This window comes from Ceratina calcarata, unplaced genomic scaffold, assembly GCF_001652005.2.
Source record: "Ceratina calcarata isolate Rehan_Ccalc_2016 unplaced genomic scaffold, ASM165200v1 scaffold470.2, whole genome shotgun sequence".
NCBI classification, from domain to species: domain Eukaryota; kingdom Metazoa; phylum Arthropoda; class Insecta; order Hymenoptera; family Apidae; genus Ceratina; species Ceratina calcarata.
Window position 1 is genome coordinate 211,252 of NW_017171129.1, and position 16,249 is coordinate 227,500.

Genomic DNA, 16,249 nt, shown 5'->3' on the forward strand with positions numbered 1-16,249 from the left:
GCGAGATCGCGTGCGGCAGAACGTTACAATTTTCGTCGTTAGAGCCATTCTCGAAAAACCGGGTCATTCCCTGACATCGGCGAGAAAAGGAAATATCGTGCGGGGATAAGAATAACCACTTCGTAATGTCTTTATAAAACGTGATATACGCTCGCGCCATGGCCAGGGTAGCTAATTGCGACGATTAGATATTACGTACGCGTGTATACCGCGCGGGTGTATGAACGATTTGGCCGATCTGGAAAATCACGAGATCGTATTTAAGTCCTCCGGGGTGTTCTTAATTTCGAGCGGAACGCGTGGCTTTTAAGAATGGCCGTTCGTTAGCCCTCGGGTCACCGGGGAAGAATTATTTAATCGAATGAACGCTGGAATGTGAATGCGGAATGAAGCGACTTCGGAAACTCGGTTCCGGGACTTGCATGTATTAATTAGCCAAGTTGGAGCTACGCGGTTTCATTCCACGAATGCCAAACTGAAAATTACACCGCTAATTTACTTTTTCCTATCGTTCTGACAAATCATCTCATGAAAACGGGTCATTATTCGACATCGGCGAGAAAAGCCGAGCGGATTCTTCGCGAAGATTCAACTAGCTTATGATCGCTGCCTTGTCGTCTCGATTTCCCTAGACTAGAATCACTAGAATCGTGAGAAATGCATGTGAGGTGGAAAGGAATTAGTCGTCAGGCGAATACCACTGGAACGCCACCAAATTCCCCAAGAATATTCTCTCCACGTCTGCTAATTGAGGATAAACCATTTTCCGGCCGTTCCTTTGCCACGCGTGTGCGAACGCATCGAGATAAGTACATACCGTGGCAACGATGGGCAAACACGGAGTGAACACTGCGGCCGTGGGGAACTCGGTAGGCTCGCCACCAGGGTTGGCCAGACTAGAGTCAGCCGAGTAATCGTGTTAATTGTACCGTCGCCTAGGATGCATGCCTCTTTCGTAAATCGAGAATACTTTCCAATTTTAATACGATCATAATTAGGAAGTAGGATGTTAGATAACTAAGTATTTGCCTCCTAGTTATTTCTAGCTTTAAGAATTGTATACTCAAATTAGTCACTAGGGTCAAAATCAACCCTCAGGGTTCGACTCAAGCTATAGTATAGTCCGTAATCAACATTTTTCATCCCAAAATTGGAAATTAGCAGCTACAAGTAATGTCATATGGGAGAAAGGGCAAACGCACGAATTAAATTGAGCAAATGTCACATTGGAATTTTTGCTGTAGTTTTCGAATTCGACTCATGCGCATTAGCGTCAATTTCCACGTTTGGGATGAATATATTACTTGCGCTCCGTGCAGTTTATAAGAGATAGACTTGAGCAGTCCATGAGCTATAAGGTCGAAGGTCACTGAGCTAGAAGTGACCATCCCCTTCCTATAGTTAAGGTACGTACAGGATGAGTCACGACAAACAGAACACCTAAACATCTCAGTTGGACTTAAAGACACGAAGTATGGATATACCAGGATTAGAATGGTTTCGAAGGACCCACATTGCAATTTTTTAAGATCATTTTTTCAGTTCTTTTCGAAGGTCACGAAGGTTTTTTTAAATGGGATTGCATAGTTTTCTCCGTTGCATATTATAGCCGACATTTAAACAAGTTCAACAATGTAGTACAACATGACTTTGAAATGACCTTGAAGCCAGAAATACGAAATAAATATGTATATATATATAAAAATGGATTGCATTGAGAGAAACTAGGACTAAAATATATAATAGGTTCCAGGTTTAGTGGTAGGGATTAGGATGTGTAAGGCTAGGGACATCAGAGTCAGAGTTTGAGGATAGATGAGAATAAAATGATGTAGTTAGGGCAGAGTTCGAGGGTAGATTTGCTCACACGTGTTACTGTGTCTTACTTTTTTATTTTTTATATAAGATTTATACTCCCTCTATCCTACAATAATAATAGCAGTTGATACATAAGTTACACCTGCGACGATAGTATTTTGCATTTAACATGAGAATCGAATCGGAACGTGTCAAATGGAGAACTGTAAACCGGAACAATGGAGAAAGAAAACGTGTTGAAAAATCCGCATCCGAGCTTCTACTGCAAACGGTCAGCAGATTGTAAGGTCACGTTGCACCGACACGTAGTTCCCGGATCGTCGAATCGAACCGAGGAAAGAAACGCGCAACTAGCGGAGGGAGTTGGACGCGTGTGCCCCCGCGGCTAACGCAGCATGTCCGGCGCGTGACCGTCCGAGCGACGAAATAGTAGGTGGGAAAAGAGAAACAACGCCGGTTCTCTCGGGGAGTCGCGGATGCGATTAAACGCCCGGAATGGATTTATCGAACGGCTTCGACGACGTCGATCAAAATCCCGCGGCTGCCGACGGGTTGCACCGGGGTTTATCGAAGTAACAAGGGAGACCGATGCACGTTTCAGGAATTCGATTCCGAGTTCGTACACTCGGATTGCGCGGCACAGTACCGCCTTGTTAGCCTCCAGCTTTTTCACCCTTCTGTCCAAGAGACGCGTAATAGCGATGAAAGCTCTAGCTTACCAATCGTTTTTAACTCAGGGCTGCTATGAAAAATCCCTCACGGCTCGTGTCTCTTCCTCTCTTTTCATATTTCGCTCCCCACTACTATTCCCCTCTTGCGCTTTTGTCATGCTCTGCACACTGCCATCGCCACAGTATTTCGTCCTAGAGACTTTTGATTTTGATTCTGACAGTGACGATCTAACCCACGGTCTTAAAAACTATAAAATCGTAGTCTAACCTAAATCCTAGCCCTAACAATCATAATTAACTATGTCATTCATTGCAGTTTTACTTTATACAAATGTATTTGATGTCGACATTGCCAACTTGACGAGATATACAGCCAAAAGAAGCTTAATGGCCTTAAAAATCACTAACCATACGTAACATACCCTGAAACAGGGTCAGGCAACCCTAAACAGGATCTAACCTAGCCTAACGTAAGCCCTGAACAGAGCTGCTATGAAAAATCCCTCACGCAGCTAATGGGGACTAGTACTTGGTGGGGGTCTGCTAGGCATAGTTAGTGATTTTTAAGATCACTAGGCTTCTTTTGGGTGTACATCTCGTCAAGTTGGCAATATCGTCATCAAAAACAATTTTATAAAATAAAACTGTAATGGATATCGGTTAATTACATGATTACTTATAACTGTTAGGGTTAGCGTTTAGTTTAGACCATCGTAGGTCAGATTTTCACTGTCAGAATCAAAATCAGAAGTTACTAGAACGAAATACTTTGGTAATAGTACTGCGGGGAGCATAACAAAAGCGCAAGAGGGGAATATTAATGGGGAGCGAAATATCAAAGGAAAGGAGGAGAAATGAGCCGTGAGGGTTTTTTCATAGCAGCCATGTTTTAACCATCTTCGTTTACATATCCTCTCGCGTTCGCCTGGGCAATTTATTTTTTCCACACACGCCGAAGAAAACGCGGAACAGGTGGCCAGTTCCGGTGTTCCTGCTAATCGAGTAAATCCTCGTTTGCACCGCGCAATTCCCATTTCACTCCTCGTCGAAATCGTCGAACATTGGCGAAACGTGGGGACGTCAGGGAAGGTTGGGTGTTTGGAAGGATTCACTTGCGAACGATAAACGCGCTGGTTCTTGAAAAATGGTCCAATTTCCAAGCGAGCCGAGTTCCTCTCACCCGGCGAGGTACGCGTTCGAATGCTTTGCATGAAAAATATCGTTCCTTCGTACGATACACGTGTAGATCCCGAGGAGCGATAGCTTTGAGCCGAGCGAATTAAAAGAAAAATACACACGCGATGGAATAAACGAACCTCACCAGCGCGAGACAATCTCCTCTCGCGTGTCTACTTTCGTATCTTCATCGACCAGTGAAAAGATCAATGCGTCGTCGTCGCCTCTTCCGTGGACGTCCGTTTGTTTTTTCAGCTCACAACGTCTGGCGAGAACCGGACGAACGAATGTTACAAAATCTCCATTTTGTTTAAACGTTGCACAATATCCCCCATCCATGGTTCCGTTTTATCAGCAATTTACATTATCCGCACATTCTTTATGACCCGTCGCAGTTATACCGTTTTTATCGCGTCGTATTAAGAGCAGAAAAGTAAAAGCGAACTGGCGATGATGGAGTCGAGGCGGAACGCGTCGGTTAAGGATTGCGCTCAGCCACGGAACCGAACCCGATAAATAAACACGGGAGGTCGTGCAAACAATCGTGGCGGCGGTTAGCTCGACTCGGGCATCAGACGACGGCGGGACGTCTTTGAGGATAATGCATCGAACCGAATGGGTGTGTAAATTAGGGATGTTCGATTCGATTATTTAAAAAATCGATTCTTTTGGTTTGTTTATTTATTTATATCGATTCTCTTTTATGGACAGGCTCCTGGATGATGTCTGTTTAGCCTTTTTCGCTCTAGATTAGGTTAGGTTAGGTCTCTTTTGGTTAAAAAATCGATCTTTCTCATAGAATCGATTCTTTCTTTCTTAGGTTAGGTCAGGTTAGGTTATTGTTTGATTGTTTATTTTGGTTTATTTATTTATTTACAACGATTCTCTTTTATGGACAGGCTCCTGGCTGATGTCTGTTTAGCCTTTTTCGCTCTAGGTTAGGTTAGGTCAGGTTTCGTTTGGTTAAAAAATCGATCTTTCTCGTAGAATCGATTCTTTCTTTCTTAGGTTAGGTCAGGTTAGGTTATTGTTTCATTATTTATTGTTCGCATGAAGCAGAGAAAGGCCCACATGGGCTCCTCAACGATGGAATCTAGGCTAGGTTAGGATAGTTTAGGTTAAGTTAGGTTTTGCAGAATTCTTGCAGAATAGATTCTTCCATTTCGATTTTGGGGAATTGATTCTCGAATCGATTCTGTAAGATTCAACGAGAATTAAGATGGAAGAGATGGCGGACGGTTTAAATAAAACTCGTGGGCGGTAACACATTCGATAATCGTGAACTCTAGCATTTATTCAGGATATCTCGACACTAGGACAGATGTACCAAGAGTGCCTCTTTGGCCAAACCTTCTGGTTGTTCTAAGACCTCTCCCATCGCCAGTATGACCTTCGTTCTATGTTTTATGGGCCTTTGTCAAGTTGTGTACCCTTAAAAGGCTTGCGTCGGTGGACGCAGTCACCCCCCTCTCTACTTTTCGAATTTTCTTACAATTCTTTACGGTGAATTGAACATCCTTAATGTAAATTCGAATTTATCTGGGTTAAGAATGTTCATCAAAGGCCCTGACGTTACCGATGACCCGGTTGCGACCAATGGAAATGTCTTTCAATCGGCGCTGTCATATATCCGTGAATTGAAAATGCTTTACGACCGCCATGTAAATTTTTCAACGATTTGCAATTCAGATCGCGACTCGTCTCTCCTATTTTTTTTTTTGTTCCACTCGTTGGCTCCAGAGTGTGTGTATATATATATATATATATATATATATATATATATCGACGTGTACATATAATAAAGTAGCCCTGGATTCAACAGATTGAAGTGGCCGAGTTCAGTGGCGCGTGTGCGGTATTGGAAGTACGGTTTCTCACGCGACCATCCGAACTCGTTCAATTAATATACCGGCGAACGAGCACTGGCTTCTAATCTCCATTAACGGGCAACGATTTATGATAATCGATTCCCCAGGGCACGCGGTTGGAAATTTCCAAATTACTTGCCGTGGTAATCGGAGAAACGTGGCATTTAAATATCGATACTCGAACAATAATCGAGGTGTTTATAAGAGTTATATTAAAGATGTGTTGGCTATACAGTCAATCCCAAAAGTTTATCTACCTTAGAAAAACGCATTTCCTGTAATTGATAAAAAAAATTGATCTCTAGTAACAAATTCAACACGCTGGCATCGTTTAAGTGTACAGAATGTCCCAGAAAAAGTGTTAGAGCCGAAAAAGACTGAATCAAAGTGATGTGTGGTTTTTGAGTTATTAACGAAAAACACTGACCAATGAGAAAAGCGTTGGGCCCTCGCTCAGCCACTGGAATGGCGGCTCGAACAGTGACGCTTGGCCATTGGTCAACGGGGACCCTACGCGTCTCTCATTGGTCAGAGTTTTTCGATCCGCTTGTAACTTGTAGCTGTGGGCAGGTTTAAGGATGTATAGATTATGCAGATTGTCCCAGAAAATATGTTAGAACTGAAGAAAAGAGTTTCTGAACAATAATTTCCTTTGCCAAAATGCAAAGTGAGGCATGGTTTTTGAATTATTAACGAAAAACACTGACCAATGAGAGACGCGTAGGACCCGCGCTCAGCCACTTGAGTGGCTTGGACTGTGACTCTTGGTCATTGGTCAACGCGGGCCCTACGCGTCTCTCATTGGTCAAGCGTTTTTCGTTAACAATTCGAAAACTATGCCTCATTTTGCATTCTGGCAAAGGAAATTATTGTTCAGAAACACTTTTCTTCAGTTCCAACCCTTTTTCTGGGACACTGTGTGTAATCTATACATCCTTAAACCTGCCCACAGCCACAAGTTACAAGCGAATCGAATATTTAATTAAGATAGATTCGTTTCGTAAAACGATCCGAGTTGTTGTATTAACGTGGAGTAATTTCGTGGCCAAGCTGGCTCCAATTGCGAGCGTAATTCGTCGGTGCAACGTGTTGCCGATCTGCCCGTTCATAATTCAACCTATGAACCGTTAATGTCCAACGATACCTCGCGGTCGTACAAAGTTAATTTGAGAAAAAAACAGAAAAAAAAGTACAGGTATTTAAGATCGTTGAACAGATCGTACGCGTATTCGTTGGAAAGTAACGACAGTTTTTCATGCGACGGATGGAAACAGAGAGGAAACACGTTTATCGGAAGCCAGTCTGGGAAGCCTTTGACTCGTACTACTCGCTCGGGGTGTATCATGACGCGTCGCTCCGCACGCCTGCACAGCCCGGCCGCATTAGTTCGTCACATGCTCGCGTGATTGCGTGTTTAACCGATTCCCCCCTTTCTCTCTCTCTCTAACCGATTCTCTGCTAGCTTGTTTTCCTTTATCACGCGTTCACGTGTTGGAATATAATATTATTGCGGCCAGGATGTATGCGACGTATCATTCGACGAAAATGAAACGTTACACGTAATTCGGGGGCCGTTAAACTCCAGCTAGTAACTTTATTCGCCAGTCAACGAAATTGGCCATACTGGGAGCTTAACGTCGTCTCCAGGTGTCGTTGCACATTCTTTCACGGAACGTGCCTCCAGCGCGGTAGAAGCGAACGGCAACGACGTCAAACAACGCCCCGGCAATTAATAGCCCGAATCTGTACGTTAATTAGGAATTACAAGCGCGTCACCGTAAATGAATTGGAACGGCGTCAGGGGCGGCTAATCATTAATTAAACCCGGGTATTTACATAAAAACAGACGAGACAATCCTCCGCGAATTTCGTTGTGTGTCTCGAAAATGAACGAAAGAAGGGATGAATAAAACATGCGGGTTGAAACTGGTCTCGTTTCCTACCGGTTCCAGGGTGGCTCATGAATTTCAAACTTCGCACGAATTTGCGTTGAAAAGTGAATTGCGTCGGACTGCGCGAAAATTCGTCGCGATACGCAACGCGGCCCTCGTTGGTCAAACAGATGAATAGTTATCGCCACGGTTGTCTCGTTGTAACAACGTCCTGATAAGGCTCTCGACTAACCTTGAATTTAATGAGGATAGTAAATCTCTCTCTCTCTAACCGATTCTCTGCTAGCTTGTTTTCCTTTATCACGCGTTCACGTGTTGGAATATAATATTATTGCGGCCAGGATGTATGCGACGTATCATTCGACGAAAATGAAACGTTACACGTAATTCGGGGGCCGTTAAACTCCAGCTAGTAACTTTATTCGCCAGTCAACGAAATTGGCCATACTGGGAGCTTAACGTCGTCTCCAGGTGTCGTTGCACATTCTTTCACGGAACGTGCCTCCAGCGCGGTAGAAGCGAACGGCAACGACGTCAAACAACGCCCCGGCAATTAATAGCCCGAATCTGTACGTTAATTAGGAATTACAAGCGCGTCACCGTAAATGAATTGGAACGGCGTCAGGGGCGGCTAATCATTAATTAAACCCGGGTATTTACATAAAAACAGACGAGACAATCCTCCGCGAATTTCGTTGTGTGTCTCGAAAATGAACGAAAGAAGGGATGAATAAAACATGCGGGTTGAAACTGGTCTCGTTTCCTACCGGTTCCAGGGTGGCTCATGAATTTCAAACTTCGCACGAATTTGCGTTGAAAAGTGAATTGCGTCGGACTGCGCGAAAATTCGTCGCGATACGCAACGCGGCCCTCGTTGGTCAAACAGATGAATAGTTATCGCCACGGTTGTCTCGTTGTAACAACGTCCTGATAAGGCTCTCGACTAACCTTGAATTTAATGAGGATAGTAATGATAGTAATTCGTGGGATCATTAAGGAGATTAGGGGCGAACCGTTCATTTTGAAAGTGGCAGTACGTCCATTTATTTTGAAATCGAGATAGTTAAGAGCTTACGTTGTAATAAGCATAACCTAACCTCACCTGAGCTAACCTAACCTTTTCACTATCACCTTTATTTGTACGTCTTGTTTAAAACAAGGTATCTTTGACCCATATAATAGTAGCAAATAAACCCTAATCTAATCTAATCTAACCTAACCTAATCTAACTTAATCGTAAAACGAGAATTATCCTTATTTTTCCATGGACTTCGAGTCGTTTATGAATCGTGATCAGTGGAGATTACTCTGTTATCAGCAGTACAAAGTTTCGAATCGTGCATCCTCATTCATATTTTATATTACATTTCACATGATTAAAAAATCGCACCCAACATATCTTTATCCAGTTTATCTTGTCTTCGTTAATAAAAATTAAATGAAAATCGTTATCTGGGCTAATCGAACATTACAACTTTAATAATAAAACAAACATAATAAACTTAATAACTTATATAATAAAACAAGAACTCTCACCTCGTAAAATTTTATAACATACGCCATGTTTGAAACTCTCAAAATGGGAGTTAAGTCACTTTCAAAATATAAATTTTGGTAAATCTATTAACTAACTAATTTTCTTTTTACAACACGACATTTTTTTTCTGATTTTGACTATATTAGTTGCAATTTCTTTTGAAAAGAAAAGACGACGTAGATTTTTTATTATTATTATTGTAAAAAAAAGAGTATAAAAATAGCAAACTTGGTTTTTTGTTATTAATTGTTGTAAAAAAAATATTAAAATAGCATACTTGATTTATGTTTTAAATTATTGTAAAAATATATTAAAATAGCAAGCTTGATTTTTTGAAAACTAAGTTTGGGCCATTTTGAAATTATTATTTAATGAAATAAATATTACAAAATTAATAATAAATCGTACTCTTTGCTTTACATTCTAACAATAAACAATTTTAAACTAAGAAAATAATGTAAGTCCCAATAAACTAACCAGAATGGCCCAAATTGGCAGAACTGGAATTATTTAAGAAATAAAGATATAAAATCGTATTTTCCATTATGGTTGCCTGGTTGTCGCTAAGCGGAGGCAAGAATTTATCGACAAATGTTTAGAAGGGCGCGTGACAAGCCCATCCCGTTAAGCGAACATGTCTAACTAAGTCCCACGATAAAACGACACGCTCTCCTGTTCACCGGTGGTATTCTTTTTATCTTGCAGCATGCTGGCAGCTCACGATAAAAAACGTGAACGTACCACCAACGGTGAAGGCCGACAGCACCGATTACGTGATCCTGGACTGCGACTACGACCTCGAGGACACGCCTAGCAAGGGATTAGTAGTGAAATGGTTCTTCAACACCAACGAAGTGGCTTACCAATGGATACGCGGTAGGGACCCTCTGGCCGGCGACACCACGCGAAAGTACGTAGACCTGAAGTACAAAGCCAGCGACGATCCGTACACCGAGTACCGAGCCATGAAATTGAATAAACCCGGTATCGATCTCACCGGCGAATACACGTGCGTCATATCCACTTTCGCCGACGAGAAATCAGCGAGCGCATCCATGGTCGTCTATTGTAAGTATCCCGATTGTACCATCTTAACGAAAATTAATCTCCACTCGAGGATTGCTGTTTCCAAACCTATACTTGAGTTCCCTAGAAGTGGGCACAGTTCAGATTTTGATCGTTCTGCGCATCTCAGTGCTTTACCTTGTATACTTAATCGTGTGGAGGGGGTTCGTTGCTACCCCCACCACCTTCCAAGCTGCGCGAAACGCTCCTAGATTCTCGAGAACTCAAGCATAGGGTCCTTCGACGTTGACTGCATAGCTGCATAGTTAATGATATTCCATCGTAGCTATCGTTTTACTGTAGACAACGCGTTTATTAAATTCTTTACATAGTCACTTTTACCAGAGATTTTATTACCTCGTGCAATCACTATACCTCCACGACCCGAGCAATTTCTTCATAAATCCTGTCCTCGTTTTGGTTCCAGCGACGGAGGACAAATTCGAACTTGTATATAAGAAAAGGACCATAGATGATAAAGAGGGGGTGGAGATCACGTGCATGGCAGAGGGGCTCTACCCGCAACCTACTCTGGATATATCAATCGAGTGAGCGCTCCTGTTCTAAATTCGAGTACCAAACTTCGAGGTTTCACGAACCATTATCTCGCGTTTCTGTACATATTCGTATTAAGGATGTATTCGCTTCGTGCGTCCGCTTGGAGGGGATAGGCGAAACTACTGAAGCGCTAGGGGTCGTGGAAAAGGGCAACAAAACTGGAATATTAACACTAGAAAGACTGAAACTTAGTATATACCATATATTGCCCAAAAGCAGTGAAAATGACTGTCTTGGGCAATCTAGTGTTAACATTGGAGTGTTATATTATTATATTATTGGGTTAGCAACTAAATAATTGCGGAATTTGTCGATTTCTTATTGGGAATTGACACATTTACCATGAAATCTCGTGGTGAGCAGTAAAAGTAAACGAAGTCATGCGCAGAATGATCAAAAAGTGCAAAAACTGAACTGTGCCTGGTCCTATACCCTCGGGGCCATTTTGAGAGTATAATTCCTGGCTTCGCGTCGCCATGATGGTTAGCTATATCTATTGATCCCGCCGCAATTTAAAATCCGCAATCACTTAGTTGCTAACCCAATAGACTTGAGTGACTAAATTACAAGTGCATAGAAAACCATCCATAAAAGTTAATATTTCTACATTTTCAAATACTCCATATTAAACTCCACTGATTTTCCAGTTTTAGTTCAGTACTTTGACCCACCAGGAGTCGCCAGTAGACATGCACAAAGCGAATAGGTTATATACTTAAACAATGCTAGCATGTTGAATTTGTTATTATAAATTCCTATTCAAATTCATATGCAAACTCATGGATAAGAGGAGTCCTAACCTATTTCTATCGTTTAAGTACATAACCCATACATCCTTAAGACTCGGTCTGCCATCGATCTTAAATTCACCTCGGCATTGTTAGAAGAGAGCAATGGAGTTCGAAGCTCGCAAGAACAATACACACACGCGAGATACTCAGAGAGAGAAGAAGGGGGGTGGTAGGTCGGGGGTTACGTCGTCTCTTGAACGGCATTAACATGCAAATGTTGCTTACTCGCGACGTATTGCGCGATATTTCGGCTCGCCCGTAGCAGCGCTCGTGATAATTTTGCGAACGTCGCTCCAATTGCAGGAGCGTACCGGAGAAGCAAACGGCCAAGCCCACCGTTACGCTGCGTGACGATGGACTGTACGATATCTTATCACGAACGACCTTACTGGACGAGGATTTGCCGGAGGCGGCGATTGTCAAATGCCTGCTCGGAATACCGAAGGCGAACTACAACGTGTCCCACAAAACCGTTTACTATCCAGGTTAGTGTAAACCGTGGCTCGATACGTCTTATCTATTTTCGTCCGTCTATTCCGACGGCGATCTCTTCTACGGTTGAACGTGATCGGCGACGCTCGACCCGCCATCTCAGTAATGACGATCACGAAAATGGAATAAGCTCGTTAAAAGGACTGCCGGGAGGCGGTGAACAATTACGCGAATTAACGACGCGACGGTCTTAGTCCCTTGGGAACCGATCGACGTTCTTTAATCAGAATACCGGTTCACGTCGCAGGTGTATCTTTAGACGTGTTTGCTCGACGGACCATAAATATTTATCGTCGAATTCACTCCGGTTTTAATTAGCGATCGTAATAACTGTACACTGGAGTAGATTTCCAGTGTTCTCTGCTAATGGAAATCCGAAGGTGCGCGCGTAAAATAACCATCGGTGAGAATACAGGGTGTCCCCGCATTAAGCGATCCAATTTCACTAGGTTCTTTGAGTAGACATAAAAAAAAAATATTATATAAACATTGGTCTATAAATGGTTTATGAAAAAGTTGTAATAAAAAGTAAACCTAAAGTTAATAGTGAGTTTACAATTGGTTTATCGGAATGTAACAGAAAAAGTGCCAAAAAGGGGTGATTCTGGACAACAGTTTCCTTTGGCAAAACGCAAAGAAGCATGGTTTTTGAATTGTTAACGAAAAACAGTCAGGGCCTCCATCTTGAACGCCGGTGGTCCCGGCAACCTGATATACATAGAAGTGTGCCTCAAGCCATATGGGCATTACAGAGTTCTGCAACGTAGCGCACCGAGGCATGTTCCCCCACCAGAACACAGCGTTGGTATAAGGAGGGATGCTCAGTATCTTCCCCACATCTACACATGGACATGCGTCCGTGTCGTTTGCTGTTGGTGACATACAATAACAACGACAACAACAACCATAGTTACAACAACCATGATAACAACAACCATAGTTGCAACAACCATGACAACAATCATAATTGCCAGCAAAAGGCCCTACCTACACCCCTCCCCAAAAGCCAATTGGTTCGATTCCCTTCTGACGAGGACAGCGTAACGCACAGCGTGGCTTTCCCCCCCACGGGTTCCCTTAGTGGAAGGGATAGATAGGGCCCTTTGTTGGCAACTGTGTCCACAATTTTCTAATAAGTGGGGAGAGCATACAGTGGTGGGGACAGAACGGGAAGAACTCTTGGCACTCTGGCAGTCCGTTTAGAACTGAGAGTGGTGGCTCGGCTATTGGTCAACGCGGGCCCTACGCGTGCTCTCATTGGTCAGTGTTTTTCATTAATAATTCAAAAACCTCATTTCGCATTTTGCCAAAGAAAACTGCTGTTCATGAACACCTTCAATTTTAATAATATGACTAAAATTATCTAATAAATAATATCTAAATCATTATCTAATAAATAAATAAGTATAACTAGTAAAATTGTATAGAACTTGTTAGTTGCTTAGTCTGAATTATTTTTATTGACTTTGTTACGCAATTAGGATTCAATTTTTTGCAATCAAACAGTATTTATTTACAATTGACAATTACTATTCTGGGAGACCCTGTATAATAAAGGAGCACTCGGGTATTGGTTGAGATATCCGAATTCTTCTCTCTCTACGATAATAAAATAGTAGTAATGGCCGGTTGGCAACGTGAACTCGTCACCGAATCACGCTTCGCTTTCATTTCATCATCGTTAATCTAAAATCGTGTTTACCAATGAAGCGAGCTTTGCAAAATCCGACGGACCGCCTGCGTACATATGTAAAACGGAAGGACTAAATTACATGGGTTTAAATCGCTTGTACTTGCGAGCACGACGTCCCTACCTATCATCGTCCCATCTCCCCTTCCACCGTACTTTCTCTCTCTCTCTCTCTCTCTCTCTCCCTCCCCCTGCCAACCTGTCCGTTACTCTTCGACTTTTCTTCGAGGGAAACGTCTTCGTAATTTCGCACCGCGCCACCAGGACTTCCACACGGGACTCTTCGTTAGGCTTTCGTTCGTCCCGTGTGTTCGCCAATTTGCACCTGTCCGTTCGATGGGCACCGCGCGTGACAAGAATTACGGCCGCGTCTTGCTAGGAGACGTGGACGGGTCACAGTAGCTCGGGCGCTCGGCTCGCCTATTATTGATAAGTACTACTGATCGTCCGAGCCCGAAGTAATATAGCCGCGCGCAGTGCAGACGGCCAATAGCTGATAACTCGGTGCTTCTATCAGGGCTGCTATGAAAAATCCCTCACGGCTCGTGTCTCTTCCTCTCTTTTCATATTTCGCTACCCTCTACTATTCCCCTCTTGCGCTTTTGTCATTTTATCGTCATAGTATTTCGTCCTAGTGACTTTTGATTTTGATTCTGACAGTGACTATCTAACCCACGGTCTTAAAAACTATAAAATCGTAGACTAACCTAAATCCTAGCCCTAACAATCATAATTAACTATGTCATTCATTGCAGTTTTACTTTATACAAATGTATTTGATGTCGACATTGCCAACTTGACGAGATATACAGCCAAAAGAAGCTTAATGGCCTTAAAAATCACTAACCATACGTAACATACCCTGAAACAGGGTCAGGCAACCCTAAACAGGATCTAACCTAGCCTAACGTAAGCCCTGAACAGAGCTGCTATGAAAAATCCCTCACGCAGCTAATGGGGACTAGTACTTGGTGGGGATATGCTAGACATGGTTGGTGATTTTTGAGATCACTAGGCTTGTTTTGGCTGTACATCTCGTCAAGTTGGTAATATCGACATTAAATACATTTTTATAAAATAAAACTGTAATGGATATTGGTTAATTACATGGTTAATTATTGGAAATTGAAACATTTACTATGACCTCTCGTGGCGAGTAGTAGAACTAGACGAAGCTATGCGCAAAACAATCAAAAACTGCAAGAACTGAACTGTGCTTGGTCCAAAACCGTCGGGACCACGAGTATAATTCCTGGCTTCGCGTCGCCATGATAGTTAACTATATCTATTGATCCCGCCCTTGTATCAATTCCTAATAACTGTTAGGGTTAGCATTTACGTTAAGCCACGATTATATAATCTTTAAGATCGTAAGTTAGATTGTCACTGTCAGAATCAAAATCAGAAGTCCCTAGAACGAAATACTATAGAGATGGCGCTGCGGAGAGCAATAAAAGAGGAGAAATAATTGTGAGGTATTTTTCATAGCAGCCCTGGTCGGGAAGAGAGTTCATAAAGCGTCCAGAGTGCTTCGTTCGACCTTATAAAAAAAATATTACACTTCTTAAGTTAATTGTAGTGAAACGTAGTAACACCGGTCCTCGTTAAGACGCGCCCATTCCTCCCTTAGACGAAACGTATGAAACTTGCTTAATGGAACTACGTAATCATCTTCGGTCGGGGGAACCTAATTACCAAATTCATTTTTCCGACTGTGTAACAGTCGTAAGTTTGACTTAACGCGTTTCTCATCGGTTAACTCGCGTCGAAAAGTTAGTCCCTCCTCCTTCGCCTAGCGCGATTACCGCCCCCCCCCCACTCGTCACGGAACTAGCATAATAAAATTAAAGGACTTCCGAAATTCCCGGGACATCGGTTTAGCATAGTACCCGAGCTAGTTTAACGTACCATCAAACCGCGACCCATTAATTACCCGGGCTGTTAACTTCCGCGGAAAAATACTGATACCCCCCCCCCCCTTATTCCTACGCGTACGACGACGTCGCGGGTTTTAAGTAGAGAACTTCTTGATTAGTAGTCGACGAATACTAACGCTCTTATTAACATAAAATGCTATAGTTTAATAACGAGTGGTAGGCGTGGGAGTGCTAATAAATAAACGTAGGAGGGGAATCGTGAAATAAAATCGAGCTACGAGGCTGACCTACTTCCAATCACATTTTATTTGCTCTTTTCGCTCGCGTATTTACAGTGGATCGTATGAATATGTATAATTAGATGATTCTCCGGATGCATGCGCATATTAAACGATGTTCACAGAGATATTTCCCGTTTGTCTCTAACCAGTTTTCTTCCCCTGTCGCTAACGAATCGATGTTGTGTCAAATAATCTGTTTGCTGGTCGTCGTTCGTTCATGCCAGTCATCCATATGGATAGAGGATAGCGTATGCTTCCTTAAGCGAAAAAGTGTTCAACTTCAAGTGATTGCCAGCGCTACCCTAGTTGAGAACAGGTACTAAAAAGCGGGTGAAAGCGCAGTCGCAGATTATGCTGGTCAAAATTTAATGCCATGGACCTGAAGGATGGAGTATAAACTGCTTTTATAGATGAAGGGGGGTGAAGCTCCGTCCGTGGCGGGGGAACAGTCAAGTCGGCCATTTTCTAGGAGCGATAAGTGGCGCCGCCTGTCTGTAAAACTTATACAAATCTTGTGTGCGCTAAAGCAAGCG

General features: G+C 42.7%; 1 protein-coding gene across 2 annotated transcripts in view; it reads left to right on the forward strand.

Annotated features, from left to right (window-relative positions):
* LOC108627418 (uncharacterized) overlaps nt 1-16,249 on the forward strand; it is a 141,332-nt gene that overhangs the window by 116,087 nt on the left and 8,996 nt on the right. For both annotated transcript variants that reach the window (XM_018028657.2, XM_018028660.2), the window contains exons 2-4: nt 9,668-10,030; nt 10,455-10,575; nt 11,680-11,861. In XM_018028657.2, coding sequence (XP_017884146.1) covers nt 9,668-10,030; nt 10,455-10,575; nt 11,680-11,861 — 666 coding nt within the window. The remainder of the gene's footprint in view (nt 1-9,667; nt 10,031-10,454; nt 10,576-11,679; nt 11,862-16,249) is intronic.